Raw genomic sequence first — 21,479 nt, 5'->3', positions numbered from 1 at the left:
TGGTTCCAAAATTCTAGTAGCATCTAGAAACATTTGCCTCTAACAGTCCCCATCTGTGTGCAGGGGGGTGACCAAACATGCATCCTCGTCCAAGCAGCTTCACTACAATTCCAGTTGCTTTAACATCTTAATTATTGCTTTAGTGCATTCTAATTATTGCACAGATATGGGCATTTTCAGGCCTGTAACAATTTTTATAGTCACTGTCTGATTTCTGAAGGTCAACACCCTTGTGCACTGTATAATTGTCCCCATGCTTTGCATGCAAGAGTTTAATGGTTCTTGTGCACTCGAGTGAACTGAAAGGAAGTGAAATTTGAACAGGAACATGCATAGTTAGTTCATAAGAATTTCTAGTCATGCCAATAATTTGCTACCTGTAGTTTAATTTTTGGAAATGGTTATGAATTCACTGCCTCATGTCTGAGACGTTGTTTTACATGAGCTTTGTGATAATGTTTTGGTTTAAAGTGTATTTAATCAATTTATTTTAATCCATTCATGGTGGAAAGATACATAAATGATATCATAAGGCAAAACGTTTTTTTTTTAGATTTAACATTGTTTTACCATCATCAACATTCCATATAAAAACTCAGAAGATGCGTGTAGATTCACTGGTGCTCTTGTGTGGTAGTCATGGGGACCCCTGGTTCCTATCACCGCTACTGTAAAGAAGTCAGAGTCGCTCCCCTTTAAACAAAAAAAATCCGAAAGCGTCTGAACGCTCGTTTTCTCCTCGCTGTTGTGAAGTTTGTCCACCATGTGTTGCCGTAGTTATTGTTAACCGGACGGTTGGCTGTGTTTTAGCAGAACCGCGGTTGTCTGCTGAGAGAAATTAATGGAATAAACAGAGGAAAAAAGAAGCTCAGGTGGAACTTCAGTGTCCTAAATTCTTGTATCAGCTGCTTTAACGGGTTAAATTTTACATTTGCCTTTTAGTTCTTTACGAAGCAGCGCTGAGAGAGCGAGCTAAGCTAAGCTAAGCTAAGCGCTCACTGTTAACGGTGCATTAGTGAGTATTTTAGCCGCTCTAGCTAACCTAGCTATGTGCTTTAAGGGAGAAGTTATTTGCTTGTCCTCTTCAAAATCATATTTCTGTTTAGTCACGAAAGCGTAAGACAACGATAATTTAATGAATGAAATTCAGTTCCACGTCATAGGAGGTCTATTAAGTTGTTTACAAAGCTGTTAGGTTAAAGTTATAACGTCCAGTAAGATCAGTCTGGTGGTGTTGGCGTGGACATTAAACGGCGTATAAAGTAAGTCGGGATTTTAGTGAGCGAATACAATAGATAGTAGGTAGGTAGATAGATTAATAGGTGGCGTTACGTTGTATATTAGTATACTTTGTTACAGCTGGTCTCATGGATTTGCTATGATGGCAGTTTCCTTCAGTTTTACTGCCTGGTAAATAGAATAGATATAGTCGTATGGAGAATTCCCAGCAAAAATAAAGCACTCAACTTTTGTTATATTGTCTAACCAGAATTAATCAGGGATTCACATAGATCACATCTGTTGGTCACCAGAATGGTATTTCTCTCTGCACAGGTTCCTGAGATGCTCTGAACACCTCATTCAGCTAAAGAACTCGTGACTACGTGACGCGAGGGGAGATTGACTGGAGTTGAGATATATGTAGTAACAAAAGTATATTTTTTCCTGTTTCCAGCAGCCATGAGTGACATTCGCCATGCTTTGCTGCGGCGCGACCCGCTGAGCGCGGCGAAGGAGGTGCTCTACCATCTGGACATATCACTGGGCAGTGCCCTGCAGAGCGCCCCGGGACCCACACCGGGACTGGACAAGAGTACCGTGGATCTGGTGGAAGAGTTCATCTTCCAGGTGTCCAAAGACAGGAGTGTACAGCGAAAGGTGAGGGGAGAGAGAGAGCCCTATTTTCTCCAGTCCTCATTAAAATCCACACATTGGTGACCTGTTAGCCAAGAGACCTCAAGGGCTTTAGATTTGAATGGGTGCATTTGGGTAGAGTCGTGACCTGCAGGCTCTGCGTGTGCCAAAACTGCTGCCTCAGTCATACTCAAATGTAAGAGTAAGATATGTTTCTATTTTATTAACTACATTTTTATGCAACATTATTTTCAGTAGGCCTTTGCTTTGTACAGCTAAGGATTTCAGAGCCTCATTGAATATTTGTAATAGAACAGTGGAAACTATTCCTGTCTTTACCAGTATGGCTGATATCACAAATATTTTTATAGCAATAAATGCAGCTGTATTAGATTTACAGTGCATATAGCCATGCAACTGATGAAGCAGTACTAATATGTAGATTGTGATGCTGGGCTACTTACAGTGCTGTAGCTGTTTAAACTCTGCTCTCTTGTTTATAAATCTGTTTGATTTATTGTGTTGATTAATTTGTGTTTCTTTCAGAGAATGAGCTGTGTTCAGGAGCTGCAACTCCTGGAGATTATGTGCAGCTACTTCCAAGAGCAGAGCAAAGATGCCATCCGGCAGGTCATCTTTTCTGCCCTTTTTGGCCTTCAGGGCAACAAGGCTGACGAGAGCCGCATGTCCGTGCTAGGCAAGCTGGTGTCGATGGCAGTCGCTGTCTGTCGGGTGCCAATTCTAGACTGTGCTGCCACTTGGCTACAGGTGGGTCACTACAGCACGTTGTTACTGCTGTATTTTATTTAGTCTTACAGGTTTGGTATATTTGTTTGCATACCCAATAAAACCACTGACTAGTGCAGCTGTGAACCCTGCTGCTGTGGCTGGTTTGAGACCCAGCTACATGCTATAGATGGAAAAATCTATCATTTACCATTTATATAATCTATCATTAATCATCATATTATAATAAAGAAATAAAGGCAGTTGGCTTTAGCGGTAGAAGAGAAAAATTACACATTTTCTGAAAATTTAGGTGATGAAGTAGTGTTGTTTTATGATTTATAATTAACATCATCTAATATGTATACAAAAAATGTAATTATTAATATATGTAGACCAGACTACATGGAGGATGGCATTTAGAGCTGAAAGATTAAATGAAAGAAATTGCAATTTTCAAATCGCAAGAGCTGCAATTTATTTAAATTATAGCCTTTTTTATTATGTTGTCTTACATTTTCAATGGGGAAATTGAACCTAATAACACAGCTCTTGAACTGCCTGTAGATAAGTTATACTGGTCAGAGGCAATCAAAGCTTCATGTGTTGTGACATCAAAAGCACAATTTACTGGCACTCTGGCAAACTTCATTCAGGGGTCAAGCCTCAAGCCAGAAAAGGTGGATATTCTTGGACAAAAAAACAGCTTGAACCCAAATGTATAGGAAATATTCACAGCTTAAATTGTAATCACAGTATTAGTCAAGTCACAATTAGATATTTTCATTAAATTGTTAAGCCCTAGAGTTTGCATGTTCTCCCCATGTCTGCGTGGGTTTCCTCTTAGTTCTCTGGTTTCCTTCCACAGTCCAAAGACATGCAGTCAGGCCGGTTGGACATGGTAAATTGCCCCTAGGTGTGAGGGTGTGTGTTTCATTATGTTGTTAGTCCACAAGATGGTGCTGTTTTTTTCCTTTATCTTAGGCTTCAGTCAATGATGATTTGATTAAGTGAATTAGATTTAAGTACGGCACGCAAAAAGTGTAACATTTATTAGCAGTAAGTACAATATTTGATATTATAATTGATTGTAAAATTTATTATATAACTGTATCATGGCACGCATTTCATGATATATCAGAAGGTCTCTAGTGACTCCCATGTCCCTCTGCTGAATTAGAGTTTAGGTAATATCTACTAAACCCTGCTTCCTGAGGCTGCACTGGCATTAGCAAATGCCAGTGGGCTTGTTAGGTCATTAGAAATACAAAGGGGTGCATAGACATGGAAAAAAAAGACTTATTTTATGGTTTTAGTGTAGTGTTAACTCGAGTAGTAGTTATCAGGAATTTTGTTGAGTAGCATTACTAAAGTGTTAATACATTATTTTCTTTTGTCCATGTGTGCAGCGCACACACTCTGCATGGTGTGTTCGACTGGCGCGGGTATTGGTGGATGACTACTGTATGTTGGTGCCCTGCTCCATCTCCACCCTGCAGAACATCTGCTCAGCCAGCCCTCGCTTCTGCTGTCAGCTCATCTCTGCAGTCACAGCCCTGTACGATCTCTCCTCAGGTACCTGCTATTACGTTTAAGTTGGGCATTGTGCTCTTAACTGTAATGCATGTTCCTAATGTTTTAAGAATGATGTCAGAATACACTCTATAGTTAAACTGTGCAAGAGCTTCACACCTCACTTCAAACGTAGCACTGTATCCTGAAGGTATTCAGTGCTGTTTTCTCATGTTGCTGTGAAATACCCACAGAGCATTAAGTCATGGAGTTTGCTTAAATGGAAATATAGCCAACATAATTTAAAAATGTGAAAAACATTATTTAATGTGTAAGAGAGCAGTACATATTGATACAGATCTATGCAAAAGCCTGAAGCCATCTGAGAAAACTGTATTTAAAAGATATTTATTTGGTCACTATCCTTCTTTGGTGGAAGGCAGGAAGCACCCTGGACAGGTTGCTAGTCCATAACAGGGCAGACATGAAGATATACACCCTTACACCTAAAGACAATTTAGTATCTCCAGTTGGCTGAGTGAGGAAACTGGAGCACCCAAAGAGAACACACAGAAAGAACCCTGGTCACCCGGCCAGGGAAGCGAACCCCTTCTTGCTGTGAGGCGACCTACTGCACCGTGCCGCCCTACAATAAACACAATGAAATAATAATAATAAATGTGTATCAGTATCTTAGATTAACCTTTTTTTGGTAGACCAATATTAGTAGTTACCATCTAATACTGGGTTTGGCTCATTAATATGTCAGTAACTTAAGTCAGATTTGTTGGTGGTAGCATTTATTTGTATTTATTACAGAGCTGGTTTCCTGAACAGGGATTAAGCCTCTTAATGGAGAATCTCTATTTAGAACACTGCTTAATACCTGTCTGGAGATACTGTCCACTAATTTTTACAAGCACAAGCATGCTTATTGCACAGAATAAACATTTTAAACAATTTTCTGGTTCAGAATTACTGACTGTTTTTACAAAAGCCCCACAGCCTTCAAAATTGGACACCCTGTAGATCACTAATTATTCCTATAGTAATTGACCAGAAGGAATTTTTTACACCCAATGATGGTATATTTAATTACACACAATACACAGATTCTCTAACCTCCCTTCTCACTCTTTTTGTGTTTAGATGAGCTAACACCACCCCCTGCCCTTTTGGAGATGGTGGTTGGTTGGATCACAGAAGACCCCAGATTACTCCTGCTCACCTTCATCAACACGCCTCTTACATCTAGTTTACCAATCGGCTGCCTGGAGGTCACGCCTCTCATGGGCCTCCTCAGATGGTGCGTGAAGGCACCACTAGCCTATCAGAGAGGCCGAAAGTCTACAGTGACCAATGGCCATGTGGATACAGAGAAAGTGGGAGAATGTGAGGAGCTGTACTCCAAACTCCACCTGAGTGTTCTACAAGTCTTTCTCATGTTACAGGTGCTTTCCTGTGTGCACCCTGATGGTCAGTAAATTTCTTAAATAATATAAATAAATTTAATCAAGATGTTGTTTTTCCTTGCCCTTAAAGGTCCACCTTACAGAACAGAATCTGCTTGGACGGCTAGCTGTATTGCAGGCAGAGTCTGTCGCTGTCCTTGTCGAGGAAGTGAGCCGTTTAGTGGACGAGCTTAACCCTCTCCATGCCGCCAATGAAATCCAGCTGGCTCTGGATAGGCTGGCCCAAGCCCTACAAGTCGCCATGGCAACAGGAGCCTTATTATGTACCAGAGGTGGGTGAAGTGGAAAAATGTGGGATTTTTTTTTGTCCTGTAATAACATCCACAATAATATCTAAATTATTTTTTTTGTTTTGCTATTTGTTCTTTAGAGGACCTGCGGACTCTGTGCTCAAGATTGCCTCACAACAAGTAAGTTAAACAGGGTCATTCAGTAGCATCAATAGTGCCACAAAACACCTTTACAGCATAGCTGCCCATCCATACTCTTGGAGATTTATACTCTAAGTTTAGTTCCAGACGTGCCTTAACTATCTCTTTTGTTCACATGACTTGTATCTAGGTTGTAACCTGATATGATTTTAACACGCTTGGTATTGCATCTCCAGTTAGTGAGATTGAAGTCTGGTTTGTATAGTGTAGTGGGTGACACCTCTGCCGTCTATGCTGTAGACTGGGCTTCAGTCGCATGACTGGGCAAGCCCCCATACTATACCAGTTAGAGGCCTTGGGCAATACTCCTAACACTACATTTGCCTACCTGTGTAAAATAATCAAATTGTGAGGCGCTCTGGATAAGAGCGTCTGCCAAATGGCATAATTTTAAGTGAAGGTTGGTTTTGCATTCCATTGTTTAATTTCTTGCACTAGCTTTACACCAATGTTTACAAGAAAATGACTACTTAGAACTGTTTTGGGCTTGCAAGGTCATTTATGCTGAGCATCATTTGGTGGATTTATTTCAGTTGTATTTTCTTTTGCATTTAACCCATCCGTGCAGGGAAACACACACCTACATGCACACTGGTGAACACATTCACTAGGGGCAGTGGGCACACTTGCCCGGAGCAGTGGGCACACTTGCCCGGAGCAGTGGGCAGCCCTATCCATGGCACCTGGGGAGCAATTGGGGGTTAAGTTCCTTGCTCAAGGGCACTTGAGTCATGGACTGTCAGCCGAGGGGATCGAACCGGCAAACTTCCGGTCAATGGGCTGGTTCCCTAACCTCCAGCTCATGACTGTATTTAAAACTTGAATATATTTGAATATTTGACAGACAAGGGGCATGAATTTAATTACTGACCCAATCTGACAGCCCAAGTGCCTTACAGTAGGGGTTTTGGTTGTTGAGATGGCTTGTAGTGAGGGGTGCATATGCACTTGTACACTATATTGCCAAAAGTATTCACTCACCCATCCAAATCATTGAATTCAGATGTTCCAATCACTTCCATTGGCCACAGGTGTATAAAATTAAGCACCTAGGTGTGCAGACTGTTTTGTGAAAGAATGGGTCAATCTCAGGAGTTCAAGTGAATTCCAGCGTGGTACCGTGATAGGATGTCACATGTGCAACAAAGTCCAGTTGTGAAATCAACTGTCTGTGGTATTATAACAAAGTGGGAGCAATTGGGAATCAAAACCAATCATGTTTCTCTGTCTGGCAATCTGATGGACGAGTCTGGGTTTGGCAGTAGCCAGAAGAACAGTACTTGTCTGACTGCATTGTGCCAAGTGTACAGTTTGGTGGAGGGGGTATTATGGTGTGGGATTGTTTTTCAGGAGTTGGGCTCGGTCCCTTATTTCCAGTGAAGGGGAATCTTAATGCTTCAGCAGACCAAGAGATTTTGGACAATTTCATGCTGCCAACTTTGTGGGAACAGTTTGGGGATGGCCCCTTCCTGTTCCAACATGGTGTGGTAGAACCTGACTGGCCTGCACAGAGTCCTGACCTCACAAATGTGGTTCTGGAAGAATGGTCAAAAATTCAGATAAACACACTCCTAACCCTGTGGAAAGCCTTCCCAGAAGAGTTGAAGCTGGTATAGCTGCAAAGGGTGGGCCAACATCATATTAAACCTTATGGATTAAGAATGGGATGTTACTCAATTCATATGCGTGTGAAGCCAGATTAGCAAATACTGTTGGCAATATAGTGTATAACATTTGGCTAAATATGTCTCCAACCACCTAATTAGCTGGTTTGAATGATCAGATTTTATTCAGTCTTAAATGCACTTTGTGGATAATCTCTATCTTAATATCATCTTTATACTCAAAATGCAATGGGGTCTTAGATTAGGTCTGGAACTAAACCTTCGCAGTATGTAATCTCCAGCTGTTTACAAATTGTTCATTTAAGGGATTAAATGAACTATTTGTAAGGTCAAGTGAAAACTTTGATAATCTGTGTGTGTGTATGTATGTATGCATGTAAGCAATTTGGTCTATGGGTTTATAGATTAATACAGTTTTTATTGAAGTAATAACTATTGTGCTATGTTTTCTACAGTCTGTTACAGCTGGTCATGTCCGGTCCTGTCGTTCAGCCTCCACCGCACAGCGGACCCTTCCAGCCGAGCCTCTATCCCTACATCCATCCCGCTCGGCCTTCTCCTCTCTCGCCCCACGCCACACACCAAGCAGCCCTGTCCTCTCCACACGCCGCCCACCCAGCCCTCTCTCCACTGCCCACACACCCAGCTCTGTCACCACATCGCTCCTTAACACCTCATACTGCGCACTCCCCCCTCCCACCACACACCTTCCATCCTGCTGCCATGGCTTTCCCCTACCGGCCCATTCGCTGACCCAGCAAAGGGGTATTGGACTTTCCAAGGTGGAGAAGAAATTGATTTATGAGGGTTTGAATTACCTTAGGGGTAAATGTGGACAGGGAAATGTCCTGAGAGGGTGTTCAAGTTTGAGATTGAACTGTGGTTTTCTATTTTACACATTTACCATAAACATCCCGCGCCATATTTTCTCTAGGCACTTCGAAGAATTGAAGCTAATGGTTATTCATGTTTTTATACCAATTTGGAATTGCCACAGATTAAACACCTGTTTACTTTGGTTTGTTCAACTATCTTTGTAGGGACTTTAATATTTGAGACAATGAATCTGTTGTTTTTGTATATTCCACAAAAAGTGTCCAGTTATGTTTAATTAGGATCCTTTAATATGTGTCAGAAGACGCGATGTAGCAGTGCTAACAGCTTTTATACTTTTTCAGCCTTTCATTTGAAAGTTTCAAGTCTTGAGTTTTTAATAATGTTCAAAACTGGGCTTGTTGTAACACCACAAAGCTCACCTGTTGTTTAGCATAACAACAAACCTGTTTGAAAAAAATAAAACTAATTTGTAATGATAAATAACTGTCATTCCAGAAAAAAACACAACGCTGCTAGTTCATTGATAATAATATACTTTTAAGCCTCAATTGAACCAATCATGGAACTTAATGACTTAAGCATCACATAGACATAACGAGGCTAGACTTTCTGTTAGTTACCAAACTCCTGAGTGGATATAAAGTTGAATGACATAAATTGGATAAACAGATTTATACTTAAGTTTTATGTGCCCACTAATGGCTTTATCACCATTAAAGATGTTCATGCAGTTTATATACGACTGTTGTATATCTGTAAAAAAAAAAAAATTGCTTTGGCTGTCTAGACTAAAACAGCAGCATCTGGTCTGATTTGTTACTGTCCTCAATATTTTGTTAATTTCTGCATAAACAAACATGAAATTAGCTAAAAACTGTGGAGGCCCCTTCTTGCTTGGGACAGATTTCTGGGGGGTTCTGTTTATTTCCTTCCGTTTCTTGTAGCACTGAAAATTTTGACATAGTATCTCATATTAATGAACTATTTTCTCAAAATATTGACTTTTTGTGTTCAGATAATGACATACCCTGTCGACATGCATAACTTGTCATAACAATTATTAGATTTGTTACTTATTTTGGAAGATTTTGAGATGCCAAGTATTTTTTTTTAATATCAGGCCGAAATTTTGAAAATGTTAATATTTCAAGACGTTGTCATATAAAAAGGCTATGCATTAGGGCTTGGCGATATGGCAAAAATATATGATACTTTCATGATACACAGTGTGCCACAATAGTTATTTTTTCTGTTAAGTTGGAACAGGCAAAAAAAAAAAGAGCATCATTTGCAAAGAATACTAAAATGAATACAATGATTTCAACATTTCACATCCTGTGCTGCAATAATTACAATTAAAAAGTAAATTCATGCTCTTTGTAATGAAATATGCAGCTGATCACTGTTTAACTACTTAGGAAGAAGCATATTGTGACATAGTGATAAAATGTATCCCAATAATGATAAATATTGTCATATTGCCCAGCCATAGTGTGTATGCACAAAAATACACATTGGAAGTCATTGAAAATGTGACTTATTTTGACATAGTATCTCAAAATCTTTAAAAACCATTTTTCCCGCACATATTAGGTGATTTTTCAAAATATTGTGTTAATATTTAAAGATATTAAGCTCATATTTTGTTAAAAAGACAGAGTCTTTTGAGAAAATGTTATTAATTTGATTTAGTAACTCAATATTTTGCCATTCTGCTGCAAGATTTAAAGCAGGAAAAATATGTAAGATGTTTACTTCATATATTAAATCAAATATATCGCTGCTGTCAGAACAAAACTGCATATCTCCAAAGTGGTAACTTTAAAGAGAAGGAAAAAACATACTTTACTTTTAATGTAAGTTAATGGAACCAGTTTTTTCCAAGTCATTTTGGGTCGTTTTCTTTTGGTCCATTCTTCATGAAATTTACATACAGTGTAAAGGAAAACATATTTTCTAATTATGCCAAAAACTGAAAAATTACATTTTTTTCCCTCTGTTCATACAGGTTACTGTATACATTACTATGGTTGGTTAACTTTGCCTATTAGTACATAAAACATCATAATCAGATTTCTGCTGATTATTCATGTGAGGAGTAAACAGCATATTTTGATTTCCTTGATCGACCTTGAGTCTAGAAATCTGATAAAGAGAGCTGGATTTTAGCTCAGTAATCAGATTTCTCAGAGCATGTGGCCACTCTTACTCTGATTTCTTTCCGATTTCTCAGTCTGTGCATGTACAAAAACAAACCGGAGGTGGAAATAAGCCAGCAGCGTTGCCACGAGATACAGTTAAACATTTGATGAAATGAAGGATTTAAATATTCTTCATCTTCTAGATGATGCATGTCCATGTTTTTAGGTAAAGTGTTGCGATGTTTTAAAAAAAAAAAAGGCCACAGCATGAAGTTTGAGCTGTGCATTATGTTCGTCATGTCGTCTCCTGTGAGTTTATTGGCTGGTTACAAAGCAGAAATCCGATTACTGCCCGACATCTGATGACTCAAGTACTTATCGTGCTAAATAAGATTGTCAAAATCAGATTTTCTGCAGTTATCAGATTATTAATGCATGTAAATACTGATTAAAGGGTTAGTTTATATAGTTATGCAAAACTGTACAACAACCATCTCAATTTGATAGGTTTGTGCAGAGTTTTGCATTATATTATACGTATAAGCAGTAAATCCTTATAATAATGTCAGAATTACATCTTTCACATTAACTGTTTATTATTTTATTGTTAGCTCCATGTTAGCTGTATAACATTCCCTTCATCATTCAGCACTGATGGCATTTATGATGTGAAAGGCTCAGATGGTCATTAAGGCACTTTTGTAGGTGTTGTGACATTTAAACAGGAGTAAAACACAGAATTCAAGGTTTTATTCATACATGTTTAAAATGAGTGGGTACATTTAAAACGCAGTAACAGCCATGAAACTTCACATACCATCAATTCATCCACAAAAACTCAAACAAACCTCTATCCAAAAAGACTCCTCATCCCCTTCTATAAAATGCCCTTATATATCCCCCTCCTGTGATATTAACCCCTTTTTACCATAAACTAAATAGAACTGCAGATGGACTGTGCAGCCAGAATTTCCAATCTGATAACATCTAATAATGTAAACCAATTCAATTATTCAGAAGTGCAAGTAATGCCTAAAATATTAGACATTTTATGCTGGTAATAGTGACGTGTAGCCCAGTTTTACTACACTGTCACATTTAACATGCATAATTGTTTTCCCAATTAAAAAAGATATAATCAGTCTCTAACTTTGTCTTATATACAATAAACCACAGAACCATTAGTGCATAAAGTATTTTTAAAACCCTCAAATAATATGTATTCCCATTATGTAGAGTGACTCATCTGCAAAATAATATAAACGATTTAGAGCAATTATATGGAGTTCTTTATAGTTTGAAGATGACTGATCCTGTGTTCACAGCTCTGTCTTCTTCATTTAAAAAGCAAAATGACCCCAACTCCTTTCCCTTGGAAGTTCCATGCCAACACTGCCAATTTGCAGTTCCAACTGTGCTTTCAACACAAGCATCCTTGATCATATGGATTCCATTTTTCAGTAACATTAAGCACACTTGTGAGGAAATTTAAGGTCCAAATTTGTGCTCATGTTAAAAAAAGCAACAAGGATGGACCAGAAGTGGAACAAGGAACATACCACAAACGTCATGTGTCTAAAATCTTGAGATCCTTCACTGAAGACATCTGAAGTCATATGATGTCATTTTATAGTTTCAAACTTTTCCGCCAAGCATCACTCGATTCTCAGAAGTACGAGGTTGTTAAACAGCGGTAGTCGAAATATTAACTCTATTGCGCTTTGAACTATCATCACCACCAAATAACCCACCCAAACCAGAGCTTTGCCAAATGAGGTGTTCAAGTTGCTTTGGTAGCAGTTGCCCACAGTTTGAGGAGCCAGTGTTATGGAATACAGCTATACAAGTACAGTATTAAACTTACTAATGTGATGTCATTTCAAGGCACACGTATATTGGCTTGCTTACAGCAATAATTAGATGAAAAAAATGACTTCAGCCTCATAGTTCTGAGGATCTAGAGGATCGCATGACAAAATGTATTGGTCTTTTTTTCACGCAAAATATAAATCTAGCATGTTTTTTTTTTAAACTCCCATGAAGCCCATTTTGTATGCATATAAGGCTCAGATAACCAGAAAAGAGATGAATATGCCCTAAATGTGTGGATCAACTGCTTAATTTGAGGTAAAAAAAAAAAAAGCAGCCAGGGCTCTAGAGCTCTAGGGCTCTAGATTCTAGTACCGTGACATTGAAGTCACAGAAGATAATCATACAGTACAACCTTGAAGATCACAGGTCCTTGATGTGGCAGGTGCATGTGGAGGTCAGAGGTAGTGAACAGGACCACTCAGCTGAAGAAGAGCTCCTCACAAATACGCTGTGTATCATTAGGTGACGTGACTTCATGGCCGATGGTCCGGGGGTCTGCGTAGATCTCGTAATCGTTTCCTCCCTGGTTGAGAAAGAAGAGCGCAAATGATTACAACCACGTCAAGCAGGAGTATTTAATTAAAATTCAATAAGGTCCAGTTAAGGAAAATTTCCTCAAGCAAAGGTCCGGAATGTCATCATGTCTGCCATATACTGTTTTCTGAAGTAGCCTAGTAGGCAAATCAACATCTTATACACTCAACATCTTATACTAAATCAAATCAAGTACAATTCTGTCATATTTTAACATTTATTTCCAGTTTTCTCATTTTAGTGCACAACATGTAAAATAACCTCCCTCACTTTCTTGTCTGACACCTCGTCCCTCCGTTGTGTGCATCACTTACTCCAGTCTCAGCGTTCATCATAATGCACAGATCTGATTGGCTGAGTAGTGTCCCGTCTGATATTTACAACACGAGTGATTGGTCTGTGATTTTCCCAGGCTGCTTAATTTACTGTAAAGGCTTGAAAAGCTACGCTGATTAAAATAGGACCACTCCGCCGAAATTAAATAAAGCTCCATAGTTTATCGGATACAGGTCCAGATCCGCATAGGACAGCGTCTGGGTCCAGACTCTGACCTGTTAGTGACCTCTGACGATGAAGGATTACAGGCAACAGGCAATTGAAGGCCCAATCCCAGTTCTTAATTTTACCCCTACCCCTTGTTTTCGAGTGTCATCTTGCCACTTAGAACTGAGTCACATCGGTTAGTGTCTGAAATCTTCTCTCATGAAATGGGACCCTCAAATAAAAACAACATTACTTCATTAACAGCTACTGGCACTGCTCTATAGGCGACCCTGCCCGTCTGCAGTGACAGCAGAGGGTGAAGTTCGGCTCTTCACTGCTGGGCTTTAGTTACTTTTAGGGCATCATATGCCTTCAAGGAGGGAGATGCAACAGTTATTTGTTTTCGCCCACCCCTAATTCTTCAGTGATATGAAGCTTAAGTCAGCTATTCACCAGCTCCTTGTTTGAATTTTCCCGCTCCACCTTAAATGGAGCAGCTGTTACATTCTAGCGCTTCAGGCGTCAACCCTGCTGGACTATTTAAGGTGGACCTGAAAACTTAGCAAGCTAGTTATCAAGACATTAGCATACTATTCAAACAACATTAAACTAAGATAATACAATGGTGACTTTTTTAACATAGAAAATATTCATATTTGTGGGTTTCTTTGGTCACTTGTGCAGCCATATTGCTGAAAAACACTTTGTCCTACCCCTCCATCTCAATAACAATCAGAAAACCTACCGCCTAGAAGTGAATGCACAAAACGGAGGGGCTATGGGCGAAGTGGTGGGGCCAAGGAGTGAAATGAGACAGGGCCTAAATCAGGCTTTACAAAAAAAATATTCATTTGCCCTGCAGTGTGAATAAAGCCTATGATGCTGTTAATCTTTAAGCACACTTTAAGAAATACAGTGGATGTATTTGCTAAAAACACAAGAGCTAGAAGAAAGGAGGAGTGTTGGAGTGAGGGGTTGATTGGTGCTGACTGTTCGCAGACTTTGGTGTTCAAGCAATGCAAATGCATTAGATGACATTGTAAACAGCGTGTCCAATGTTCGAGTCAACTTTTCTACCTTCGCTGTAACAGGTCACTTGTATTTTTGGCAGAAAAATGTCAATATTAAAAATATATATCACTGTCGTTGGAAGAAAACCTCGTATTTCCATTTTTGTCGTTTTTCAGTTTTTGACATAAATTGAAAATATCTGTTGTCCTTTAGACTGTGTGAAAATGACCTCATCCTGTAAAGTTACCATTTTGGAGATATGATTTAGTAAATAATGTTCTGGGCTTCTTGTAGAGAAGCATTTCAACTCTCCAGACTGTGTTAGCATGAATAAAACCATGGCCCCTCTTGTGTTCTACTTACTGGCTTGGTTTTGTCTCCAAAGAAATGGATGGTTTTGTAGGAGTCCTGCTCCACAATGCCTAAACAGTACCGCTTATCCCAGCCTTCAGGAAACACGTCGAAGCTGATCTGCCCTCCTATAGTAAACAGACACAAACTCGTCTTCACACTTCCCAGGAATATTAAAAACAAACCACTATTAGGGGCATTACAAGCAACATCAACATAAACACACTCACCAATGGAAAAAGCCAGTCCCTTTCCAGCAAACTCTTCTTTTAAAACAGCCACAAACTTCTCTCGGATCTTTTCTTTCTACAGGAGGGCAAGAAGAGACAGAAACTTCAGCAAAAGTTTGGCAGGGTTTTGAAGATATCATACTATCCAACAAAACTAATGTCATGATATTGACGCTTTAGCTGACGCTTAATTATCATAAATAACTTCGATTAACAATTTAATTCTCTTTTTCTTGAATTATTTAAAATGATTTATAAAAATGATCCACATAGTAAAAAGAACACAAAATACGTTTTCCCTATATTGACACCCTTTTCGAGGTTTTCTAAGAGCTAGAAATTTGAAACGTCAGAATTCGTAAATACTGTCATCATTTTTTTTAAATATCAGCATCATTTTTAGGGTGTGTTTATACTTATATTTCTGTTTCCTTTGTCCAGAAAGAAAACGGTACATAGTTGGATTTTGCATCTGGTTTGTTTTGCATTCACACTGAGATATTTAACTTTAAATCAAAAGATGTAAACAAAAATCATGAGTAAAAGGTGCTGATTGGGTGTTTATGACGTACAATAACTGATAATGTGAATCAGATGAATCATGTTTACAGTGTACATTATAGATGAGCACCATAAGATATAATACATTGTTACCTTATCAAGCTCAAAGAACTCTATCCGCTCCTGCTGGCTGCAACTTCGGCCGATGGGAGAAACGTTCAGCATCCCGTTCCGAAACTCTATAAACGTCCCCCTGGGAGGTTAATGACCAACATATCACACCACTGTTTATCCTGAAAACTTGCCCGCACCAACAAGTTTTTAGTTTATTAGTGTTTTTATTCATTATAAAATAATAATAAAAAAGGATTTTATCATTTTTAACGATGCCATCAAGGCTGTGTTGCATGTCTGCCATTTCCACTGACCTTTTCTTGGGCAGTTTAATCTTTGCCAAGTAGTTTAAGCAGAAGTTGATGAAGTCTTGTAGAATGTCCTCCCCAAGATATGCCTGAATACTCTAATGAAAAAAGAAACAGATTGCTAATGAATTGCACAAACAATAATGCAGCATCATTAACTGAAAACATGTTATTCTGATGTACCAGCTTGAAGGGAAACTCCAGCCAAAAAGAAAAATGTGCTGTAAACAGATGTAGTGGTGCAGCAGTACACTGTTGTCAGAAGATCTCCAAAATGGTAACTTTACAGGAGAAGCAAAAAACTTACTTTACTTTTAATGTAAGTCAATGGAACTAGACATTGTTCCAAGTCATTTTGGGCTGTTTCTTTTTGGTCTATTCATCGTGAAATTTACACACAATATAAAGGATGAAAAGCATTTTCAAATTATGCGAAAAAACGAAAAACAAAAGAGGAGATGTGAGGTTTGTTTTAACAGCAGTGAGTGGTTAACAGAGTTAGATTGTCCAGTTTAAAGATGGAGAAACCCCCTTCTAATGATGTATCTTGAAGGTGGGAGGAGTGTTTTTTGAAGGGTGGGCTGTTTTGAAATGTTTTTTTTCCAGCTGGTGGATGCAGAAGGAAGCCAAATAACTAACACCGCTGCTAGGAAGTTGACATTACAGTGAAATCATCAGTAGAATAATGATATGAAATAATAATAGAAATGACTTTAGAAAAGCTAACAGCCCAAGTTAGCTAGGTAGCTACTATCTAGACACCACGCCTCAATCTGACTTATTTATGGCTGAAAGGGTCGAAAATTACACCTATTTTGTACTGAATAAAAATACAAATCACTATTTTCTTTACAATTTTGTTTGAGGACCAATGAACAAGTAACATTACAGTAACGTTAGTCTGGTTGTATTTACTACCCTATAGATCAGTGGCTAAACAAGTAGTCAGGACTTCGTGACATCACAGGGATCACCACTTGCTGGAAGATGTATTGACAATGCATTGGATGGTGTGGTGAGAGGATATAAAAAGCAGATGAAGCTGAGAATATAATGCCGCTCTACAGAATACTGCATAACACATTACACATCTTCAGTAAACATGATTAACAAAAAGAAACAGGATAAATCACTGTAATGTTCTTCCAACAACAATATCGCTACTTTTGAGTTTTTGACATAGTTTAAAAATGCCTTTTGGTCTTTACATTGTGGGTAAATTTCATGATGAAGGGACCCAAAGAAACAGCCCAAAATGACTTGGAAAAAATTCTGGTTCCATTGACTTACATTACAAGTAAAGTATGTTTTTTGCTTCTCCTGTAAAGTTATAATTTTGGAGATACAAGGTTTTGTTCCAACAGCAGTGATATGTTCAGCAGACTATGATGAATGGAAAACAAACACTGTAATGTACCAACAACAACCAACAGGTGGGAGACATCAAATTGACCAAAACTGATATCTTCCCCAGCTGGAAACAGTGACTAGGAGTGTCCGTCATTACCTGTATGGAGTGTAGCTGCCCAAATCTGTAGGCGACCAAACCGTTCTCAGCGAAAACGTAGTCCACGCGCTCAATAACTGTAACGAACGACATGATAAATTACAGCATAGCAGCTAGTGAACACAAACCGGTCAGAACACATAAAACACAGTCTGAACTGTGAACGTGTCTCACCATCTTCGCCCAGCTGCTCCTTGATCTTGCTCAAGTCTGAGCCTCCGACGACGCCGACTCTCACTCGCTGTCTCAGTTTGCTCAAGAACTGCTGCATCTGCGGAGTCGCTTTCTAAAACAGACACATACACAAGGAACATTATTCATCTCAGGAAAATAAGAAGAGGGGAATAGCCCGTTTTCCCAACTGGACGTGAATCCTTATTCCATGTGAATCCCTGAAAGATTCACTGGGTTTCCAGACAAGGAAAATCTCTAAAAACTGGAAATGTATAGATTTCAGCCGTGAAAAAAAAAAAAGAAAAAAAAAAAGAGTATTAGTGAGGTCCTGGAAAGTTAAGCCACTGCGATTGAACATTCTAGCACATTTTAGCTGCCACTGTCCAGTTTGATTCATATCTATTTTAGAATATTACCGTGTTACACGTAGACAGAAACATTCATCTGTGATTTTTTTTTTTTAAATATAGTGAAATTTGCATAGATTTAAAAGAATGAATCCATATATCCGCCTGCTGTGCATGCAGAAGCGGAGTTGGATTCTGGGGGAAGTGAAATTCAGCACAACACCTGCTGTCTAAAACAGCTGCCCACAGCATTTTTAGCTACACAGCAAAGTTTTGGTCATTTTAATGAAGCAAAATATGAACATCAAACATGTCCTGGCTGATCGACAGCATCGGGAGCACACAGAGAATTGTGTACACATGATTTTTTGCTGAATCATTTCTTTAATTCTGTCATTTTAAAGGCCTGTTGTTTGTGGATGATCCTCTGTTGAAAAAAATGATTTATTGTGGTCAGCCATTTTTTTAAAAACTCGGCTGGAAATCAGCAGAGCGCCCCCTTACTGCCGTATTGAATACTGACACTTTCCAGAGCAGTGTATCAAAACTGGAAATTCCAGTATGGGAATGGGAAGTGGCCTAGGTCCCTCTGAACTGAACCTGTTCACTGGACCAAAGTCTGAATCCTGAATGGTCTGTGTTGGATATGTAGGCTGCACCCGAAGAGAATTTGTTTCTTTTCCTTTCTGATTTCCTTGGTTTTCCTGATCTGGTAGTCATGTGAATCCACAGGGAAGTTAGATCTGTCAGTATATTCACTGAATCCAGGCAAAATCAAGGAAAGCAGACAGGAAACAGTTTTACTCAGACTATTCAGAAGCAGCCATAGTCCAGGATTTTGGTATAGACACAATTCTTTCATGGCGTATGTGCACTACATAGGGAACAAGAAGACATTTGGGATTCTCCCTTTGTTTTAAGGGCCCATATTGTTGAAAGCTAATTTCCTGCCCTTTTTTCTGATGCAGTGTGTAAACACTGTGACAAAAGTTCCAGAATGCCCCGTTCACTGCCCAGTCTGTAGAGTCTATATGTAGAAAATAAGCCGCAAAACAGCTTTGAATGCACCATTTCTGTGATGTCACATTTACATACATCCACCTGTTCGGCTTACAGCAGTTTAGCTCCGCCCCTTCATACTAAAGTTAAAACCAGTGTTTCAGCCCAGACTGCTTTTTGAATATGGCACAATACAGGGCAGCCAATCAGGACAGACCTCATTTACATATGTCAACCTACAAGCTGTGTCTGAATATGATGAAATTTGCTGTCACACAGTAATAAGCAAACCCGAATGACGTAGTGCCTGGAATAGTTTAATATCGTCACCAATCTTGCTTCCTATATTAATGTACCATATAACCTAGAGACTTTCAAATGTATGTTGTAGTGAAAAGGGGACAAGAGAACAGCAACAAAAACAGTTTAATTATAAAGAGAAGTTAGAAAGTCACCATGAAAACGTGAATTGATACTGTGGTTTTGGTAGAGAAAGCCCACTAAGGTTATAAGTGGGCAACAGTGGAAAAAAATAAACCCGAGACAACAGAGGATATGGGCCCTTTAAAATCAGCGAAACTGCGCGCGTCTGTCTTAGGTGAACACACCCAACATTGAGTGGCTCTGAGCTCCTGACTAGTTCGTTCAGTTTCTCATTCAGACAGTGGGAAAGCGAAGGTCCACGAAACGCTGCGCACCGAGTTAAACCACAGTTAATAGTCTCAGTGATTCATAGATCAATATTTACAGTCAAGTTATAAAACAACTTCACGTCTAAACTAAAGTAAAAGGTAATCGAGGATCAGGCCGTGTTCACAGATACAGCAGCGCAGGACTGACCCCCGTGTTTACTGACGCTCTTCACTCGGACTGAGACCTTCAGGCTCACCTGCCGAGCTGCCGTCAACGTCCCGTCAACATCGAACAGGCAGAGGGTCGCGGTATCGACCTCGGAGCTGGACATCTCTTCAGTGGCTCTTCACAGACGGAGGGGGGTGAAAACTGAGGTCCGGGTGGGCTGCACTGCCGAGTCGGAGTCGGAGCGGAGCGGGGCGGGGCTCACAGTGAAGCGGTGCAGGAAGTCGACACGTCCACCAGCGCAACGTCACCATCTACAGCTCAGCCTGCGGAAGCGGAACTCGTTATTGCTTATTTATTTATTTATTTATTTATTGTTAGTTTTATTAATTCATTGTTGATGCACAAAAAAATAAGATAAATAATTTGTGACATAAATAAAAATAATCTGACAGTTGTAGACTAATTATTGGTGACGTCAGTAATACAAACCAACGCCAGGGGGCGCCAAATATACATAAAATAAAGGAGAACATTCATGAATCTACACGCAATAACATAATAGTGTTTTATTTTCAGTTAAAAAGGAGGAAAACGTCAAAATTGTGTCGTAAGTTTCATGTTTTTCATTGTTTTGTTGCAGGAGTTTTTTTCTAAATCAGTCCACTTTTCAAAACGACAAAACAGGGGTTTCTGTTTAAAGGGGAACCCCACCATCTTTAAAAAATTTTTAAATTCATCTTTAAAAAAAGTACCATCTTTAAAATTTTCCGACTAATTCAGTACTTGAGACGTAAGCAGAGTCAATTAAAGTGGTTTGGTGTGAAATAGTTCATTTGCAGAGAAACTTACAGACTCTTTCTTTATAGCAGTTGTTATAGGAACTAGGAGCCACAGTGCCTGCAACACAGAAGTTATTCACTCTCCAGATACACCAGTGAGCCTACACGTGTCTTCTGAGTTGTCATACGTTATGCTGTTTATAGTAAAACAGTCACAAATCTGAAAAACAAAGTTTTTGGGGGTACTATTTTGCCTGACAACACCCTGCATGTACTCCTCCACCATGAATGACTCAAAATACATTTTAAGCCAAAATTTTATTACAAAACTACTTACTCTAAAGCAGCATCTCAGACATCAGGCCAAGTATTTATAACCATTGAGTTAGATTTTAAAGGTGGACGTCTGGTTCCTATCACCACCACTGTGAACTCTTCTCACTCAGTAAGTTCCTCTAGAACAGAGCGTTTCACACCAAACTGCTCTCAATGAACCTGTTTACATCTCAACCATTAGATTATGTGGGATCTTAGAAAAATTGGTGGAGTTCCCTTTTAAAGCACTTCGTGGATATAAGGCAAATGGGCGTTTGGGAGGTTTAACTTTTAAGGTTTTCTTATAATACTTGGCAAATGTGCATGTATTCACGCCTCTTCACAGACTGACCTCACAGACTGAGTTAGAGATTTAAGCGTGTTGGAGGGGTGCGTTCATACGTGTCTTTCACGTCTTGGCGGAATCACTGGAAATTCCAGGTTCTGACTAAGAGTTTAGTTTAGTTTAATTTAGTTTAGCTCCATCAGAGCCGGGTTGTGAGGAGCCTGGCCACTTCCGATTCCTCCCGTTAAATCACTGACAGGACTGCTAAT

General features: G+C 39.2%; 2 protein-coding genes across 3 annotated transcripts; one reads left to right on the top strand and one right to left on the bottom strand.

The window, feature by feature from the left end:
- The first annotated feature begins 756 nt into the window (after positions 1-756).
- On the top strand, positions 757-9,251 carry c12h7orf26 (chromosome 12 C7orf26 homolog). Of its 2 annotated transcripts, none has more exons than XM_017717409.2 (8): positions 757-872; positions 1,679-1,878; positions 2,401-2,622; positions 3,990-4,155; positions 5,242-5,543; positions 5,635-5,836; positions 5,935-5,974; positions 8,076-9,251. In XM_017717409.2, the coding sequence occupies exons 2-8, from the start codon at positions 1,681-1,683 to the stop codon at positions 8,371-8,373; spliced, it is 1,428 nt and encodes a 475-aa protein (XP_017572898.1). In that variant the 5' UTR covers positions 757-872; positions 1,679-1,680; the 3' UTR covers positions 8,374-9,251. The 2 variants fall into 2 exon arrangements, with proteins under 2 accessions (XP_017572898.1, XP_017572897.1); XM_017717408.2 differs by having other exon boundaries at positions 1,676-1,878.
- A 2,075-nt stretch (positions 9,252-11,326) lies between these two features.
- On the bottom strand, positions 11,327-20,112 carry pmm2 (phosphomannomutase 2). Its single transcript, XM_017717407.2, has 8 exons — positions 19,919-20,112; positions 17,684-17,795; positions 17,510-17,586; positions 16,009-16,100; positions 15,734-15,833; positions 15,080-15,155; positions 14,862-14,977; positions 11,327-12,993 (listed from the first exon to the last, which is right to left on the bottom strand). Exons 1-8 carry the CDS (start codon positions 19,991-19,993, stop codon positions 12,889-12,891), a joined length of 753 nt encoding a protein of 250 aa, XP_017572896.1. The 5' UTR covers positions 19,994-20,112; the 3' UTR covers positions 11,327-12,888.
- Between the last annotated feature and the right edge of the window lie 1,367 nt (positions 20,113-21,479).

The sequence above is a fragment of the Pygocentrus nattereri genome, chromosome 12, assembly GCF_015220715.1.
Source record: "Pygocentrus nattereri isolate fPygNat1 chromosome 12, fPygNat1.pri, whole genome shotgun sequence".
NCBI lineage: Eukaryota > Metazoa > Chordata > Actinopteri > Characiformes > Serrasalmidae > Pygocentrus > Pygocentrus nattereri.
The sequence above is the reverse complement of the archived record's forward strand: the minus strand, read 5'-3'. Positions and strand labels throughout refer to the sequence as shown.